Genomic DNA, 20,422 nt, shown 5'->3' with positions numbered 1-20,422 from the left:
CAATAACTAAATGGCGGCCTCCAACAGGTTTAAGAGAAAAACAATCAGTTTAACTAAACCCCATTTCTACATCAAGTGTTCAGCTGTAACTGAGTGCTTTGTGTGTAGCACCCAGTGAAAACTGCCGCTTGCTGTGCGATGTGTTGTGGAGATATGTTGTGTATTGCTTCTACAGTTACCTCACGGTGTAGAAGCTTGAGAAGTGAGTTTTTTTTAAAAGAAAAAAAAGGAAAAATGGTTTTGGAGGGAGTGTGTCCTTCATGGACTTTGAGGGGAAAAAAAACGTTGTCCATCCCTGTGCTGTTCAGGAGCACATCAAATAAATTAATAAGAGGTGTCAGAGTTTGGGGGGTAACATGTGGGCCTCCAGGACTTGGAACATGTAAACAACACAACCTCGGTATCGTCTGGGTTTAATCTAAGCTGAGGGAAAAAAAGTTTTATCCTGAGTAAAAGGGTGTGGTGAGAGAAAGGAGATATATTTGATTGCCGACAAATCTCTCGATGTCATTTCTTAACTCAAACTTTATACTAAACTATTGGAAAGAAGTAAAATTGTTTTTTAAGAACACTTTTAATGAATTTGGTCTCATTCAAGTGAATGGGCTTACATATAATATGCAACTGCGCAGCAACTGTCCCATGTTTTTAAGGAAAGCAGGAAAAGAGGAAAGACGGCAACGCAGTTTTCTGGATTCTGCTGCAGTCCGACAGCCATTTCCAAAGTTTCAGAAGCGTCATTAGTCCAGGTTAGTAATTAAATGCTTGGTCAAAGTTTCTTTTCTGACCCTCCCGTCTGTCGTTCCTCCCTCCTCTGCCCCGGTTGTTCCTGCCCCCTCTGCTCCGGTCGTTCCTGCCCCCTCTGCTCCGGTCGTTCCTGCCCCCTCGGCCTCTGCCAAAGGAAGATCTGCCTCCGAACCTGGAGCCGTGGTCCCTGCTGGGAGCTTCCTCCAGCTCGGGGAGCTCCGTTGCCACACATAGCTGCCAGCGGCGGGAGTCCTGCCACTTTTCCTGTGCAAGACAGTTTTTCAGCATTAGTGAAAGCTGGCCAAGGTGTGTAAAACACTTGCTTTCTCCAAGTTAAAGCATTAAATAAATACACCCCATTGGAAAGACCAGGGAACTAAAATATGGGAGAGGTTTTCCATCTCTGCAGAGAAATGGCACGGGAACTGGTTAATCAAACACATGTCAGACACCTGTCATGACAACATGTCAGAGTTGAAACATGTATCCACACTTTCTGTTTGATTAAACTTCTAGCAGCAAGAGCACATATTTCATGTTACCAAGCACAAGCTAAGCAATCCAAGATAACTCAAAGATTATTTTAACACGTAATGTTGTGTAATTTGAAGCAGTAGCATCACTCCCCATCAGCTTGAGCGTTAAGCTTCTAAGCTGCTGGCTTGGAAACCCAATACGTGCGCTCCAGCTTCAAACTGATGATGTACGATGCTTGGCTATAGAGTTCCATCACATGTGCATGGACTTTGTCTCCAGTGGTTCAGAACAAACCAGTCTTGCCCCTCTAGTCTTTCCAATGACATGTTTCGAAGGGTCGACAATACATTGGACTATACAAAAATCAACCAGTTGTTACCAAGATCTCCTTCACGTTTTCTTCTGGGACATCAAAGCATACTCCCTAAAAATAACACAAGGAAAAAATGAGAAGTTGCACAAAAGCAGCGTGCTGTGAATAACATGAGAACTGTTACACATGAGACTAGACCATTCAGTGCACATAGTCTGTTTGGTACTCAGTTGATCCAAGGATCTCATCCAATTGCTTCACAAATGAAGCCAGGATATTGGCTGAGTAGTTACTTCCATACTTTGGGTAAAGCAGTGCCTTCAGTTCTCAGTTTTAAATGCACTTCCATTTAGTTTCAACTTGTGCTCTTTGGTTGGCGTTTCAGTGTGCATTTGGACAAAATCCACTGGGTTGACTAAGGCTAGAATAAGGTCTTTCCATGAGTACTTTATGCCATTGGGAAGGACGAAGTTTGGAGTTCATGCTGGATAGGACTGGGATATTGATGCCTCTGGGAGCATTTCAGAGTTCAACTACATGCCTCACACTATATGTACCAGTCTTATTCTAATCAGAAAGTCACTCTCCTTGAGGCAGCAACCTCTGCTTACAGCACAGATAAATTAATGGCCTGCCTGATCTGTTGGTCTTCAACAAACCTTTGCATAGGAAAGTACATTTAACTGGCAAAACGAATATGGCTTTGTGCCTTCTCAGCTCTGACCTTCATGCACTATTCCAGAAAAAAAGAAGCTTCTTCCAAAAACACTGGTCATGTTTTTGCGTGTTACACTAGATCACCAGGGACATTAGTGCACATTTTTCTAATGTTCACACACTAACTCACATTTTGGTTTGTAACTTGTAACTTGAATACTTGACAAGAATCCCACAGACAAGTGCATGGAGCAGTACTTACAGTCTTCCCTTTTACGAAGGTTAATCTCGTGATCTTGCTGTCTATGTCCTCTCCAAGCTGTTCCTTCAGCCCCCTCCAGGCATAGCTCATTGTGTGCATTTCTATTGAGCAGGTCAACACCATAGTCACAAAGCCCTGGGTGAAGAAAATAAAAATATTGACTTTCTGATGTTAAGAAATCGACTCACCGAAGGAAAAGTGGGGAAAGGCACTGTTTACAGGAGAAGAGCAGCAGAGAAAGGATGCACAGTCACTTACAGGCAATGTCTGGCACTGCCGTATCTATACCTATAGGTGCTGCAATATTTCTTCATGTAAAAAAACACATCTAAATATCCAAACACTTTATTTAGCCGACTGGGATTCTGTCAAATAAGTGACACTGTTGAGCAGCTGGACATGAAGTCTTAGTCTTGAAGTGTCTATTCAGGTTTAGATATATTTATATATATTTTTATTAATGTTTCTGGGAACACAGGCTTTTCATGTTGCATCCACGTTATAAAAATGAACAAGCAATGGTGTTTCTCTGCTTAGCTCTCCAGAGGGTCTTAAGAAACTTATTTCAAAACTACCCCAAACTGTGCTGTAACTTCTCAGATCTTTAACTGAGCAAAAATCGCACTGCATTGATCAATTGATTTATTGAGATAATTTCTATTATCATGAACCACGTCCTATCCTGGTTCTCTACAAACTACAAATGAAATAGGAGCTTCTAATCTATATTTCAATTCAAACAGCTCAAGTCATCTCGAAAGTTAATGAATATTTTCCTTTACAGAACTTTTAAGATTTCTGATAGTGGGCCATGGCCACTGTAAACTGAAAATGGAATAGATTAACTTGAAAAGTCCGGATACCAACAGCCGTTTATTAGCACATGAATGTGAGTATACGTACAGCATCACAGGACAGCAGAGAGCGCTGTTCAATGGACTTGGCGCCAGAGATGTGTGCCAAGGCGGCAGCCAAGGCTTCTACTGCCCCTCGCTCTTCCACCAGCTTCTCTGCTGCCGAGCGGAAATACTCGATAGCAGCTGGGGGCACTGAATCCAGAAACCTGCGTTGGCAAAAGCGACAGATATGTGATCGCAGCACATCACCCCCGTGCACACCCCGACCCCCCTTTCCACTCTAAACTTTAACACTTCCAAAAACTTTGAATAACATGTCCAACAATGAGCCAGATCGACCCATTGGCCAACGCCCAGCGTACACATGAAAGGACCGCCCACTATAATGGCACAAATATGCAGCCTCCAATGGCAAATTTCATTAATGGGAACTACGTCTATAATATTAAGTGGGGAGACAACACTTCCATGCTGAAGCCAAGCCTAGTTTCTAATTCTGAAAAGGGGAAGCAGGGCCTCTCTCAAGTGACTCAACGGGGAAAGGCGCTAGCCAAACGTAGGTTAAGCTCCAAGATGACTAGTTTGAGCCCGGGTCTTGTCACTGGCCATCTGGGACCGGATTCCCTGTGCGGTACACAGGAGGCTGAGTGCCCCAAGGGTACTGTAGGAAGAATCGGTCATGCTCTATAAGCATTCAGGGACACAGTGACCCCAGTGGCCTCTTGGTGCTTGCAGGCATGCGGTGCCGTCGGCGACAGAGACATGCCACTCCTGAAGCTCAACCTCCAGGACAGAGAAGTGGTGTACGCGATGTGTTAGAAGTAGACTGAAGGTGAGCAGGCAGGAGGAGTCTGTTTCTGCATTACTGTCGTGCCCTGTGTGCCATCACTGGGTTCGTGAGGGCAAGCTGAGACATGAAAAACACACAGCTGGCACTTCCAAATTGGCTGGGTATAACAAATATAATTACAGATACTTAAATTTAAGGAAAAAAAAAGAGATAAGGGGAATCCAATTAAGTGGCATGCTTGTACCATTATTCAGGTTACAGGTAGAAAGACTGCACACTTGAACCAAAGAGTGCTGGACAGATCCTGAGACAGGTTAACAGAAGTTGACAAATCCCTGATCAAGGGTTTTTCGGCTCTTTTTATAAAGTTACATGTTTTCTATTTTTGCTATTTTCTGTTTAAGTCCTTTTTTGGCCTCAGCTCACATATTTAGCAGAAAACATGTCGGTTAACTGAAGCTGACCTACTACGTTTGCACAACAGGACACGTTCTGACTGTCAAAAGTTACAGTAGTAGATTTATACGATTACTTTTTAACGGAGATTCAAAAAGAAATTTTTAACATTTCCACTGTTAAGTTCCTCATATGTACAAAGTTTTTATTCCATTTCTATTAAACTGCAGTTTTACATTTCAGTTGCAGTAGTGAAGGAAATAGAATATGCAAATCAGGAAATCTAGACTCCAAAACCACAGATATGTCTGGAATCTGTGTATAATCTGAGTTTTACATGCATTATGGCACTTATCACACAATTTTAGAGGACTGTAGCGAGTTAGCAGCATACCTTAAGGCATCTTTACTGGAAGCTTGGATGATTTCATGTGCAGTTGGGACACTAACTCTCTTAAATGTTATACCCTAAAAGAAAGGCAAAATTAGACAGGGTTACAAACCTAGAAATATCCTTGCTGACTAGAACAAATTAACCTCACTTCACAAACTGTACAAAAACAAAGCAACAGAGTCTGAAACTTACAGCTTTGTACTCCACATATCTGAGCATTTGCTCTTCCTTGTGCTGGTAGAAACAAATGCAAACTCCAGTACGGCCAGCCCTGCCAGTTCGACCAGAACGATGGATGTAGGAGTCCACATCCTGAAGGAAAAAAATAACCCATAAGCAAGTCAATCACTCTGTACAATGAGGAGCTGGATAGAAGTTGGTTGAAGGAGTCTAGAGAAAATACTGACAGCGTAAATAAAGAGCACCATCTCATGACAGAGAACAAACTGAGGATATTCACAATAATGTTTGGTGAAATTCCATCAAGGACTTGAATTTTATGACTGCAAAAAGAAACGAGTTTGAAACGAGTTTCAAGGCCAAAATGCATGTTAATCTTTCATTGGCGGTGTTGGCCATTTTCAGCTTCTCACCTTTGGCGGGGAACACTGTATGACCAAGTCGACCTCTGGAATGTCCAGCCCCCGAGCTGCTACGTTCGTGGCCACCAAGACCTCGAAAGACCCGTTCCTGAAGCCCTTCAGCGTGAGCTCCCTTTGCTTCTGAGCAATATCCCCGTGCAAGGGCTGGGCAACCTGCACAGGAGGCAGACACATCACATCACTGGAATAAAAACGGTGGCTCACTCCCTTCACATGCGACGCTTTCACCTAGGCAATCTGTTCTTAAGGGTTTAAATATCCCAAGACTTCACGACTGGAAGCGTCACAAGATAACTGAAGCGCAAATCGCACCTGCTTGATGGACTCGTTGTGCGTCAGCTCGTCGACTTCTCTCTTGGTCTCGCAGAAGACAATTGTGCGTCCGTGGCTCCCACTGTACACCTGGATGACATCTCCTATAACCGATGCCCGCTTGGTCCAGTGACACATTATGGCCAAGTGCTATAAGAGAGGCAACGCGTACAGTGAGCGTTCACTGCTCATTTTACAATCCCACTTCCCCTTGCCGTATACGGTGTGCGGAACACACTCTGAAAGAGAGCAGAACGAACTAAAGAGTTCAAGATGGTCAAAAATGAATCGGGCACATCTGCAGTTTCAGCTTGAAACATGGGCTGATGTCATGAGAAGGTACGAGTCCCTTAGCAAAGTGAGTAAGCAGCCTGGCCTGAGACGACACAACAACCTAATCTAATACCCCAACGCTTCTTGTCATTTTACTAAATGTTGTTTACTGAAATTGTATTCACTAGAATAACAAGAAATAGGGGTTGTAACTGTGAGGTATTTTGACAACTGCTTTATACCAAGATGTGACCTATGAAGTGTTTGTCCAACTAAACACACAAAAATAAAAAACTGAAACTGGCCTGGTGACTCATTGAGAGACAACCGAATACTGTTGTCTGACCCTTAAGGGTTTGGAATGCAGCAGTCAATTGCTCACAAACTATCTTCTAGGGAACTGGATCAAAAGTTTTAACTTATCATGAGGAAGTTTGAAGTCATGAAATTAAATACCTAAACTCTTTCTTCACAAAGTAATACAATTCTGTAGCTAGCACAAACTGCAGCTGATAGTGTTCAAAAGCACTGAAAAAAGCAGCACACAAAAGAAGTGGAAAAAAATGTTCATCGGAAAACCAGCAGCTACACTAAAACATCACAATTCTATTTCACCTACGAGTCAGAGCATTTAATTCCTGTGGAGAGGACTAGATCCTTATACATTAGAAAATTAATATGGATTTACAGGGATACACTGAACGGTATAGAAAAGGGCAAACATGAGGCACAACTTCATGGCTTGTCATTTGCAGTTCGTATCTAATCTGCTCAAGGCCTTACTTGCATTAGTAAGAAACTATAAGGCAATGGATATCATTTGAGGTATCTCCCCAGATGCAGGAATGCCAAGAGATAGGTAAACAGATGATAAAAGGGGGTTTCTGGTTATTTACTCTGCTTAATTGCAGTAAAGTTCAATTGATTTTTCAATTACTTAAATCCTTTAACAGCTATTAAGCACAGCATATATAAGGAGACAGGAAGACAAGGGAGAGAGAAGGAACATAACCACCACCCTTTTCTTTCTATGATCTTGTGCAATGTACGAGGGCCCTGCTCTGATCGATCTTAGAGACCAGATAATTGGCTAAGTAATCTGAATTTTATTATAGAGTTTGCCGATTTATTTTATTTTAGGAAGTTCTAATATCCTGTATTGTGGAATTCCCAAACTAAAAACGCTCTCTCCTAGTTTGGTGGTGTCTTTATAGAATAGGCACCACCTTTTTAGAATAGGATGATTTATTCCATTCACTTTTGGACATCCATTTTGTAGGAAGGAGAGTCAGGTTTGATTAAAACACAGGGATTTTTATTTTTGTCCCATTAAAATGTGAAACAGAAATTGTGGATTACATGGCTAAAACACTGTCTTCTGGCTCTGGATGATGTTCCTGAAACCCATTGATCTGTTTGTATGTGTTTTTATTTAATGTTGTGTAATTGATTCACTACTGACTGACACTGTTGTACAGAATAGATGACTATAGTTCATTGCTATACTATAGTTATCAGTACTGTACTACAATAAACTGATTATACATGGCTTATTTCAATGTCAACAGCTCACTGAGAGCTCCTTACCAGGAAGGTCCATCATACTTTGATAGAATTAACTAACAGACCTTAACAAAGTGTGTAATAAAATGTCTTCTTCTTCTTTTTCACAGCCTGAGTCCCAGACTGTCCTGGGGTCAGCTGCTTTGGTTGCTCTTCTCCACTTGTCTCTGTGGAGCACATCTTCCTCACTCACTTCACATACCTCCATATCTTTTCTCACACAATCTATCCATCTCTTTCTAGGCCTGCCTCTTCCTCTGTTACCTTCCACCTCAAATTCCATTACCCTCTTTGTTACTTCCTCAACTCCCTCCTCATGATATGTCCATACCACCGTAACCTCGCCTCTCGCATCTTCTCAATCAAGAAGTGTGTAACAAAATGTAATGTAATAAAGTGTGTAATAAAATGTAATGCACGGAAATACATTTTAGAGTAGTCAGTTCTTGGTATGATGCCTTAAACCTTACACTTTTTAAATGAAGGTGTCTTTTCTCCTTTGGTTTTAAAGTTTCAGGTGTTATTTAAAGATATTTTATTTAACGCTCTTAGACCAGTCTGACAAGTCTGTCTGCCACAACAACAATAATGCCTCTTCTGCAGAACTGCTCAGGACAAACACTAGATTCTTAGAATTGCTGATAAATTGGCATCACATCATGATTCCAGGGAACTTCTCAACATTCTTCACCTACCTCCGAACTTCAAAGTACTACCCCCTGCAACTGTGACTTATAAAAGAAGTATTTAACCGTACAGCTGTAATGTGGGATCTCAAGTCAGAACTTGCTTGATATTTCTGAAATGTAGATTTGATCACAGGAGGGATCTATCTTTGAGTGCATTCAAACTGCTCACTTTATAAAATTGCTTGATTCATTGTTTCAGAACCAGATCCCTATTTAAAAATGACTAAATTAAAGTTACTGTATGAGTTTTAACAGACCAATATCCTTGAAAGCATGTTTTTACAGCATGTTGAATAACTGCAATCTCACAAGGAAATTTTTCACTCCAAGCTTTTTTTCATTCATTTGCAGCATATTAGCTTTACAGTAGTTATAATATATATATTGAAGTAGTTCTGGTGGGTAGCTGCGTCAGCTGGCGTAGGCCGCAAACGTTTGCTCACACCTGGCTCCACAGCGCAAACGTTGTGTTTTTATTCTTCTCTTTTCAGCATGGAATAAAACTATTACTTGTTCCATAATATATACTAATGATATCCTGCACATAGCTGTTAAAATATTTGTTTCCACATCACAATTCACGCACTAGATTTTACCCCTAGAAGCACATCTGTATGTTTTGTGGACAGATAAAATATATCAACTGACACTAAATAAAGCACTGACAATCAAGGGATAGTATTTTAATTGTAAGATGCACTAGTAAGGCCTCATTAATAGATTATTGTCTACAACTTTGGTTGCCACATAACTAAAAAGGATATTGTTGTTCTGGATTCAGTCAAGAGAACATTATTTTTCCTGTGCCCAAAGGAAGGCCCTATATCAACAACCTAAAATAAATGAACCGCTTAGTTCTGAAGAAAGAATGTGACATCGTTTTTGAGGCGGCACCTGAAGAAGGCTAAAAAACCCCAAAATACTGCGTTTCTTCCTCCTACTTTTCAGCGATTAAGTAACCTTTACTTGTTCCTATGCATTTAAAAAACAGTTCAGTCTGTTACGACGCACGTCAACTGTTTCATTGCTACCTCTCACTGCTTCATCTTTTTACACCAGGGTCAGCCGTCAAACACACAGGGTGCCTTTACAGACAAGGGACAAGGCGAGGGGATGGGGGAAAAAAAACTTTGCACACACTTACTTCCACTGTGGTGGCAGTCTTCTTGGTTTTCTGACCGATGAGATCAACATGGTTGTATTCGGGTCTCATGTACTTTTTGGCCACGGCATACACCCAGTGGGGACATGTGGCTGAGAATAGCAGTGTCTGAGGGTTGTTTTCAGAATCTAAGAGAAACACAAAAAAGCTGGATCACTGCAAAGATCCTGAAGCAAAACCAACTGGTGCTGTAAGTGCAGTCAGCTAAGTGGGATTTAGATGAGATGCGCAGAATCGCCAGCAAAACTCGAGAATAGGAGAAAATACACACATCTAGTACAGTAATTCTTTATGTGACTATAGCCAACCACTTTACAAAAACATACACCACATAGCAAATTGCACTCATGTTTAATTCTTATCTGAAGTGAGTGAAAGTATCTGGTCTAAATGAGGATACCAGCTTTACTCTGTGCAGGTCTGTTTAAAAATCAAGCAAGTGTTCAGTCATGATCTTTACATTACGATGATGTCCCTCCATACCCTGAACACTCAAACTTCCATCCTTAAATCACTGATCCTCCCCTCTTTCAAGCAGACTGGTCATAATTTCAATTTTGCATTTGAATTGGATTTGCTAATATTAGTTGGTCTGTCTCCAAATATTATAATAGTAACCAAAAGGTTAGTTACATACTAAATTCTCTAATCCTAAATGAATACAATTCAATAATGTATACTAAACACAGAAATTAAACTGTTACTTTCATTGCAATAAACAGAAGTATAAAGAACTTGACCAAGAAAGAGTACTTCAGTTTTCGTTATTATACACAAAGATACAGATATAATTTGTCAGGTGATGAAGTGTATCCGACAGCAGCTAAACATTAAGTTAAGATTATAAATCCATAACCAAACCAAATAAAAACATATGTTTATCCATGGGAAACCTCATGTAAAAACCACAGCAGGATGATGTCTACAATAAAATGAAATTTTGTTTTAGCAGTCCTTCTAAAGATTTCCTTATTGGGATCACAGACATTCCTAAACCTTTGAAGAAAAAAAAAACCTCATATAAATAAAATAAATTACCTTTCCGATAGGCAGCTGACAGGATCTCCTCTACCTGTTCTGCAAAGCCCATATCCAGCATCTGGTCCACTTCATCCAGAACCACGTGCACCAGCTTGGACAAGTCCAGCTTGTTATTCTGAAGGTGGTCTTTAATTCTCCCCGGGGTGCCCACAAGGATATCAATGCCATTGCGTATATTATCCACTGGAGAAACAAGGATTCAGAAAAAAGTTCCAGCTCTCTTCTTTTTTGATAACCAAACAACAAAGTCTGTTATTTGCTAAGATACTTGAAAATACAAATGCCAAAAATAAATAATATTTGTAAAAGGCAAAATTGAGAAAACTAAAGTAGTATATCGTAGGGGAGCAACCTGATGAATGAACTAAACAGACAACTACAACTTCATAGTGCCAATGTTAATTGCTTATCTTCCACATATTATGTTATACATTCTGGATAACTTTAAATTATTCTTTGACAGCTTTGTTTCAGTTGCGTGCAGGGAAGTATAAGGGGGAAACTTATTGGCATAATAATTAGCTAGTAATAATCAGCATGATAACTCGGCTGATTCAAGACTTCCTTTTCCAACTGCATCTATGGCAGTCACCTTGAATTCTATACTGCCCAATACACTGTCTCAAGAAATGTATTTCCACTGAATTGTAAAGAGTGGGGGAAAAAAAAAAACTCACACTGGGGATTGTAGGGACTTCCACCATAGAAACAAGCCACTGATAGCTTCTTTGTGATGTCCTTGAAATCTCTTGACACTTGAAGGGCTAGCTCTCTTGTAGGAACAAGAACAAGCACCTAGGAAACAACATGTAAATACTTAATAAATCTGCTGGCAGAGTCTTCTCCTGTACGAAAGCTCTGTTTTTTGCGGGTTGCCCCGGGCATGGTTACCACGTGCCAACAAAGTAAGGGCAGGTTGGGCTGGCGAGATTCTCCCTGTCTTTCCGAGTTAACACAAACTGCCTTTGAGGGTTACACACAATTTTCCACTATTCACCACAGGTAATTCCAAGGAAATAAGTAATAAGGGAAAGTCCACGACCGCTCTTCTTCAGTACTCAACCAAATATAACATTTTCCACGCTAGACTGAAAACAAACAAGCTTCGGCAGAAATGTAAATTACACTATCCGTTTCCAACCAACTGAATAAACTGTGGAAAACAGGATCAGATGAGGGGGAAAAAAGGATAACAGTGACAAACCGTTGACATTAAGCTACAGACACACTGAGGCTTGAAACTGCACCATGCAGTGAATGATATTAACGAGGTCCGTGTTTTTGTGTCATCCCAGTAAGGGAACAAAAGAGTTGGTAACTGTGCAAAAATCTGTAAAGCTGTTTTGCAGTATGGGCTCTATAATAAAAAACAACCCCAACAAAGTAAAATTAACCTCATAAAGACTAAAGAGCCTTCTGTCCTGCTGGTTATTTAGCCTTAAATGCAATACAACACCAGTGCTGACAAATGAGGATAACTGTCACCTCTACAGCTTCTTTGTCTATTAATTTCCTGAGGACCATCATTTAGCTACAGAAAATGTGCTTTCCCAATTTTTAAACAACAAACATTTGACGAAGCTTCAGTTCATGAGATGCCCTCCCTGTTTTTCCCAGACCTGTTCCAAGCTCTACTGATCTGATCCTCCGCCATGACCATTTCTTTCTGAGGCTTCTCATTTACATTTGTTGTAACTAAAATAGATGACTTTTATCATCTCCTCACACCTGGAGATGGCTTCACAGCCCAATGTTGCATTTTTCCTTCCTTTCTACACTGTATTATCCTGTATTGTTCTTTTGCAACATTTCTTTTTACTCTTATTGCTTATTATTCTTGTGATAGCACTGTGTGTAACACCTTCCTTCCACTGACCATCAGATACAAAATGGGTAGAGCGCTCCACTTTCTTCACAAGGTAGCGAAACACTAGAACTGTACCTGAGCATAATAAATGTTTTAATGCCCTGTGTTTTTCCATGATCACAGAGCTCAACCTGCATTTGGGAGAAAGCCTCAATTGATTAAGACACGCAAGATGCCCTGATACTATATTTAACTACACAGGTATACAACTGAAACATGACACTAATGGTGATTACAATCTATTGTATGTACATTTCATTTACAAAATCCTGATATTACAGCATATCAGCATACAGTGTATGTGTAGTACATTTAAATAATTCCCAGTAATATTCTTCTTCCTGTTGCTGACATTGCAGTTTATCTGAGAGACTGCTGGTCTTTTCATAACTTGTCTCATCTATCAAGCAGTACCCAGAAAGTTAAGAAATTGTTTGAAACTAAATGTCATTTGAGAATCCTGCCTTTACAACATTATCTCTAACAGTTAAAACCACTAATTAAATGAAGCTCAATTATTTTAGTTTTTGCTGTTCGACAACTATACTGCTTACACTGTTAAAAGTAGCTAGTTTCTGTAATTCATATCAGACTAATGTGCAATGACATTCAGACAAAATCAGTGACACCGATCAAGTCTTACATGGGAATATACAAGTTTGTATATCAACTAATGAAATTGTTGGTGGAAGTGTTATTATACACAAATTATACTCATATGCATCTGTGTGATGACAAAGAAAAAGCTGTTAAACTGTTGGGAAAATACTGTGAAAATAACCTTAGTAAAACGTATTTCACATAAAATAAGTGATCAGTGTTGGGATAAGAAATAGCTGGAGAAATCCAGATCACTGCAATAAGCAATTCTGATGGACCTGTAGGTGGCGCCTTTTCCCCAAACCAGAATTTCCAGATCAATGTCCCAGCATGGTGCCTAGGGACACTGAACTGCAGGGAGGTGCCGTCTTGTGGGTGAGATGTTAAACTGAGATCCGGACTACTTGGTCATTTAATATCTCATGGTATCACCCCCATGGCCTGGCTACACTCCTCTGTGAGCTTGCACAAACTGGCCTCCCTAAATTCCCCCCTTTATTCAGCTGAAGTGGTTTGCCCCATCTCCTGTCTGATGTGCTGCAGTCTGGGTGGGCCTGCTGCTGCATGTCACCCAGATGAGGACTGTTTCAAGGGAAATCCCAGCACTGGACAGAGCAGTGGCAGTGTCATGCGAGTCCTGACCAGGGCCTGCAGCCACTGCAATATACAACCTACAGTATATACACACACATATAACCAAATAAAGGGATACGAGTAACTGGCTGGGAAGAGAAAAGTACAGATGCCCAGCCCGTCAAAAAAGTGGATGGCAGAGACAGGTCTTGAAAATGGGGTTAAACCCAAGCTGTCCGTTCACCCTACCTTGGGGGGTCTCCCCCTCTTCCTCTCTTCAGGAGACGACTGCAGCTTCTCGATGAGGGGAATGGCGAAGGAGAAGGTCTTTCCTGTGCCAGTCCTCGCCTGACCAACCACATCGTTCCCATCGAAAACGAAGTCGAAGGTTTTCACCTGGATGTCAAACAAGTACGTCACGCCCCTCGCTGCACGGAGAAGGCAGGAGACGCAGTTAGAACCCACAGGGACACGGTTACAGCAGAGGGACAGGAAACCACACAGGGAGTAATGTTAAATGTCTTCAGATTCTGCAGAGGGAAGCCATAGCTTACTTTTGTGCACCACACCTACATTGATAACAGAAAGATATGGAGATCAGCAGCTAAGCTGCAGTCCTCTACCTGTTAAAAATGTCAGACTGTGAGAACATTATCTTCGAAAACAATTCTTCTAGGGTGAGCAACAAAGAAAAAAGAACAGCAGGATAAGTCAAAGCAGACTTTTGACAATAGATTTCCACATGTCTGAACTCAATGGTAGTATATGCTTAAAGGTTCCTGTAACACCCAAAATAATTTTTGGTAAATGATGCCCTCTAGTGGGCTTTATTTGTCATGCACATCAGCTCCATTTGGGCTTAAAACCAGCGTTTCTAACTGATTTTAAGTATCATAGGGAAAGATATAAAATATAAACAGCACTTATAAACTCTACTAATATTTCAAGAAATAGACCTGTGCTTTCATCTCTCATTTATGGGTTTAATGTGGATGAAGTGGTAGTTCTCAGTAAGGAGAGAGGTACATAAAGACAGACCATGCTTGTATTATTGAAGTACAGGGGTTCTTTTTCTTGTGTTTTACCATCATTGTAAACAGTAACATAGCACAGAAATGACTGTATTAGCTGCCAGCTAACATCACTCACGGCCCCCAGAGAAGAAGAGAAGTGAATGATGATGCTCAGTGAAAGCACTGTTGCTTATAAGTCAGAATGCAGTAGCAGTACAGAACAAAAATGAAGATATCGTGAGATCACTCTCCAATGCTGTGCTGGGTGGCGAGTCCGCAGCTGTGCTGCGACAGCTCTGTGAAGTCCTACAACTGTCCCGCAAGAACACCAGAAGACACGGAATAACATACGGAGACCCATAAACCAGTGTGTTTATGCAACCGTTACTCAAGACACAAAATTTTTTAAAGAGCAACTCGATTAATGACTGGACTGGAAAACACTATCCCCCTTGGAGTACTACCATGACAGAAAAGCATGAATTTTAAGCTTCATCCTCTCTTGCATGTGAAGCACACTTTCAAATAAAAAGAGAGTCTCTCTCTATTGTCATCCTCTTTCAACCTCTGCCGTCGTCACACAGGTGCTCTGGTACTGGGTGGGCATAAACTAATCAGCATCAACTCACCAACCATTTTGTTGCTAATCAGTCAAAAGAGGCACAATTACAGGCTTAATACTGGTTTAAAATGGATAGGTAAGACGGGATGAAATACCTTGAAGAAGCTGAATGGTTTCTTTGGAGATTCGGAAATTGGAGAAGGCACCGGCTTTCTGTTCTGGAGTTAATTCCTAAACACATACAGAACACAATGGTACTTCAAAGAGAGGAACAAGTGTAATTCCAGCATCTATCTTAAATCACTGCATCTGAGGGGTATATATGTGTGTGTGGGGAGGTTCAAATACAGTGCAAAGTCAAGCTTTACATGTTTGGCTGAACATCAAACTTCTACCTTGACAGAAAAGACATGTTGCAAAAAGTGGTTCAACAATGCTGCTGACAAGTTCATATGCACAAACTTTAAATATTCTGACAGAAAACATGCATAAGCAAAGCCAATCCTTGCGATGTGTAACACAGCACATATAAGGCATTCTCCAGTTTGTAAAAGAAATGTAGCCAGAATGAAATGGACTTCCTTTATATGACCCGTTCAGAAAACACCACCAGTTTTTTTCCTCTGGAGTGATTTCAACAGAAACATTTACCACCAGGAGTATTTAAACACTGACAAGAGGCAAAGTATCAAGTGCCTGTGAATGCTGTGATCTGAAGTCTGAGTAACCAAGGAAAAAGGCTTTTTTAGAATTAATAATGCACAGTCTTAGGACGCAGTCTTAGCAGAATTTCTGCAGGGTGTTTGAAATTTCAAATAGAAATATTAACAGTGAAAGTAGTGGTAATGTACTACACTTTAAGTTATAAGCACTTTCAAAGAAATAAAAAACGGCACAATTGTGTAGAAACTAGTAAACAGAAAATAAATGCACAGCCAACTGAATTAATAAAACCAAGAGTATACCCAAATTACATATTAAAGCAACTGTGGAAAATAGGTCTTTAAGCAAGTTTTAAAAAACATGTCAACAGAACTCAGCAGAGTAAGAAGGCCTAAATCAATATGTCCTACATTAAGAGATGGAGTTAACACATGCAATAAGCCTTAAAATAATCAGGTGCTAAGCCGTTCTGTGCTTTATACGCGAGCAGGACATCGGTGTCCACTCTAAATTTCCAATTATTTTTTATAATTATATAGTTAACGAGCTTTTACGAAGTCCTAGAAGAACTCTTGTAGTCTACATTGACGACTGCAGGGGACAAAAAAAGTCTTCATGAAGGAAATGCCCACTTAATTTAAAACATCTTCACTTCCTTTCTTTTTAGTAAAGCTCCACCAAGCCCGATTTTATTTCACTTTTCAACTGAACACCAAATAGACTAGCACACGTAACAAACAGAGTCACATGAAGGGCGGACGTCAGATAATTAGGATCTCTTTAAAAGAATGTTCCATTAAAACACACACACGCAGGTCTTTCAAGTAAAACCGAGGAGCAGGCTTTGAGCATGCCGGTTTAGAAACGCGAAGGACCAGCCGGATTTCATACCTCCGCTTCCTTCTCGCTGTCGATGCTGGAGTCCTCGCTGGAATGAGACGGGGTGAGCACCGAGGCTCCCTGCTCCGGGGAGCTGCTGGCTTGCCGTTTCAACTTCTTTGTCGAGACGCCATTGACGACTGCCTTCCCCGTCTTCTTCGGCTGATGGGGAAGCGAAAAACACCACAACGTTCTTTAGGGCAGCTGATGCTGTTGGAACTGATGGCACCACAGGATGGGGCGGGGGGCAAAAGTGTGTTTTTCTTGGGATAATTACATCTCGTGCTGCTCTGAGATCAACACTATTTTTAGTGGTACTGCAGGTATAGAGGTCAAATGCTGGGCTATGACTGTGATTTAAGAAGCGTGTAGGGAACATTAAACATTTAATGCCAGCAGCCATACCACCCTGCTACCCACACCTGGCAGCCCACTGAAGCTCAGCAGGTGTGAGCCTGGTCAGTACCTGGATGGAGACCTCCTGGGAAAAACTAAGGTTGCTGCTGGAAGAGGTGTTAGTGGGGCCAGCAGGGGGCACTCACCCTGCTGTCCATGTGGGTCCTAATGCCCCAGTGTAGTGATGGGGACACTATACTCTGTAAAAAGGCTCCGTCCTTCGGATGAGACGTAAAACCGAGGTCCTGACTCCCTGTGGTCATTAAAAATCCCAGGGCGTTTCTTGAAAAGAGTAGGGGTGTACCCCTGGTGTCCTGGCCAAATTTCCCATGGCTCTTACCAATCACGGCCTCCTAATAATACCAATCTATGAACTGGCTTCATCACTGTTCTCCTCCCCACTAAATAGCTAATGTGTGGTGAGTGTTCTGGTGCACTATGGCTGCCGTCACATCATCCAGGTGGGGCTGCACATTGGTGGTGGTGGAGGGGAGTCCCTATTACCTGTAAAGCACTTTGAGTGGAGTGTCCAGATAAGCGCTGTATATGTGTAAGCAATTATTAATAACCTGTGAATGCCAATTTTTTCCTTCCTTCTAAACATAAACACTTAAGTAGCCCAATGGCACTGCACTCCACCGGGTATAAAGATATCCTAGAGACTGAACTAACTCCAGATGTAATCAAAAGAGCTACCTTCTCTAACGGCATTAATACAACACGTGTAAATGGATAGCTTTAAAACCTGACCAGCAGATTCACAAGCGTTACCTTAGGCTCTGTTTCATGGCCAGAATCACTGCCGGATTCTTCACTGGAATGAGGCAAATCTTTCATTAATGGTGTTCCATTGACGGATTTGGACTTGTGTTTCTTTGCTGAGCTGCCCCTGACGGCGTCTCCGTTACTTGTCGTTTCAGAGGCTGGTGGCTCTTCGACAGAAGCCCGCTTTTTCTTCTTGGGAGGAGGTGTGTCAGTCTCATCGGGCTGCCCTTCCACTGTTCCCTTTTTTTTCTTGGGTTTCTTTTCATCCTTAGATTTCTTTCCCTTCTTTTGTTTCTGCCGAGCAACAACAAAAACATACTTCGTCCAATGTGTTTACAAGCAATCCAAGTATATACCCAACATGTGGTACCTAAAACGCCTGGCACTTGACAGCGTGAACCATGAAGATGTTTTGTGGATAAAACCCACAGCTCACTGCCTTTACATAAGCATGGCCGTTTTAAGTATTTGAACGTCACACTTTTATCATGTTGTCTGACAAGTGCTACAATAACAAAACTACATTATATAAATATACCAGAATGTAAAGATAAATTAGTAATACGTATTATTGATTACCTTAGTCAAATGCTACTCTGTTGTCCCGTCATAAGAATTAAATCTACTTTCTCAGAAAACGTTTAAATATCTCACACACGTGTACACTCTCAGACACACGTGCTTGGCATCCATGTAACTTCTGACTGGGTACAGTATAAACACGAATGCTATTATAGCTATAAACCATCGCCTTTCCCCACCTTGGATGGCTTATAGTCCTCCATACTGGTGTCAAGATCGTCTTCCATCCCGATGTCTTCACTTTCAACAATCTTTCCCGGCATTTTCACCCGATAAGTTCTCCCAAAGACGGGCTCCTACTGCCGTCTCGGCGACAAAGCTAACAAGGAAAGAACATCCCCCTCCACAGCAACCATATCCGCTATCAGGACTACGGCAAGCTAGAGACGCCAAACAGAGCGCGTCGCTCCATGCGGCTGAGAGACCAGCTGCGTGTACAGAAACAAGGTGTTTATTCACTGGAAGTGGAATAAACGTCAAGACGTGTAGGACTCCGGTAACACCAGACTAAAAACAAACAATGCAAACGTGGTGAAAATAGTTTGTACCTACCTAGATAATTGCACTGTTTCATTTTATTGCTACAACACTTAAACGAGGGTGTTTAAAACTCATTTTTCTTACCTCTTCACCAACCTTGGTTTGCCAGTAACACGTTGTTTGAAGGCTGCTCTGCTCAGTAACTGCATTCTACAGGTGAAACATCAAGGCTCTTCAACACCTGGGATCGAGGAGAGTGTCCCTTTTGTCCCAAAGACCACGTAAACATTACACTAAAAACAAATATTCATCCACAAAAGAACAGTGCGTCGTGGAGAAATGGAACTAGCTGGGAGAAATTGAACTCGCTGAAATAAATGTTTGCGGAGTTATGTTGCATCAATAATTATTGGAAATTAGTTTCAGAATTTGTTTACGTGGACAATTGGGTGTTCTGTATGTAATCTTAACTGAAAATGAGCCTTCAGCGCTAAGCAGTGGAGTGCTGTGAGTTTGGTGCCACTGAGATTGTGCATATTGCATGTAAATAAGCGCGTTTATTTTGTATGACACGGATTTTAAATATACCCACGACTGTTAGTTACCACCTATAATGGTAACCTATAGTTAACATCTATTATGTATTATTTTTGTACATTTTAATTATCATAGTTATTTCAGAAGATAAACATTGAAATGAGTGGCTGGATAAAGCGTAACGAGACGCTTAGTTTTATTTTCATAAATTGATTTTTTGTTTTGTTGCCTGTAAACGGATGTTTCGCAAATATTCCTCGACAAGAAGCTAAGAGATGTTTTACAAAGCTGAGCAATGCTTAATATCAGTATGAGCCATATTGTTTATTTTATTGTCCATATTTATTGCATCCATTAACACAACGCTTTCAGTTGATCTTTAAACATTGTAAGTGATCCTTTGTAATCACTGCGATATTATATTATAAAAAACTTAAAAAGTAAATAATCGCCTTAATACAATATCCCTCCAGCGATGTCAAAACAAAATGTTCATAAACTCGTCCATTTCAATTCATATTTTATTACTATCACCTAAGGGCAATTTGTTTTGCGATTTAAGTTCAATACAACAACACAACCTTAACATTAAAATAAAACATTAACTGAAATTCACTACCACGTCTAAACTGTATATTACAGCCGCGGATCTGTCACTGATTAGAAGGAAAGACCTATCCTGGGACAAGGGGCGTGTTGCAGCGGCACTGGAGAAGCCTGGGAACACACTTTTTAAGGAGCTGAGTGATGTGTGACGTCATGGTGGGGTGCCCCCCCCCCCCTTACAGATGTCTGGTGCTCTGGTGTGACGTCTAGCTTGTCTCTAGCAGCGGCTGATGGTATTTTCCGAATGGAAGCGCACGTAGCTTCTCAGCTGAGTCTTTAAACACACCCGCGGCGTTCTGGATAGCCAGCATGGGCCGTAAGGCTGTGATTGTGTCCGGTGGTCAGACAGCCTCTGCTATATACT

The 20,422-nt window shown here is 41.1% G+C and overlaps 1 protein-coding gene across 1 annotated transcript; it reads right to left on the bottom strand.

The window, feature by feature from the left end:
- Positions 1–555: 555 nt before the first annotated feature.
- Positions 556–18,777, bottom strand: ddx21 (DEAD (Asp-Glu-Ala-Asp) box helicase 21). Its single transcript, XM_006630566.3, has 16 exons — positions 18,615–18,777; positions 17,860–18,147; positions 16,705–16,854; positions 15,306–15,381; positions 13,825–14,003; positions 11,213–11,330; positions 10,533–10,718; positions 9,477–9,622; positions 5,808–5,957; positions 5,487–5,648; positions 5,086–5,205; positions 4,894–4,967; positions 3,360–3,519; positions 2,457–2,591; positions 1,604–1,648; positions 556–1,011 (listed from the first exon to the last, which is right to left on the bottom strand). Exons 1-16 carry the CDS (start codon positions 18,696–18,698, stop codon positions 751–753), a joined length of 2,334 nt encoding a protein of 777 aa, XP_006630629.2. The 5' UTR covers positions 18,699–18,777; the 3' UTR covers positions 556–750.
- Positions 18,778–20,422: the final 1,645 nt, after the last annotated feature.

The sequence above is a fragment of the Lepisosteus oculatus genome, chromosome 4 (genome assembly GCF_040954835.1).
Source record: "Lepisosteus oculatus isolate fLepOcu1 chromosome 4, fLepOcu1.hap2, whole genome shotgun sequence".
Lineage (NCBI taxonomy): Eukaryota > Metazoa > Chordata > Actinopteri > Semionotiformes > Lepisosteidae > Lepisosteus > Lepisosteus oculatus.
The sequence above is the reverse complement of the archived record's forward strand: the minus strand, read 5'-3'. Positions and strand labels throughout refer to the sequence as shown.

What these genes read in the sequence shown, in the direction of transcription:
- ddx21 (XM_006630566.3), bottom strand. Translation starts at nt 18,698, where the DNA reads ATGCCGGGAAAGATTGTTGAAAGTGAAGACATCGGGATGGAAGACGAT. An exon ending in AAGTCCCTACAATCCCCAGT is followed by an intron (nt 10,719 to 11,212) that starts GTGAGTTTTTTT and finishes TTGTTTCTCCAG; the next exon opens with TGGATAATATACGCAATGGC. An exon ending in AAAACGTGAAGGAGATCTTG is followed by an intron (nt 1,012 to 1,603) that starts GTAACAACTGGT and finishes TGTCTTGCACAG; the next exon opens with GAAAAGTGGCAGGACTCCCG.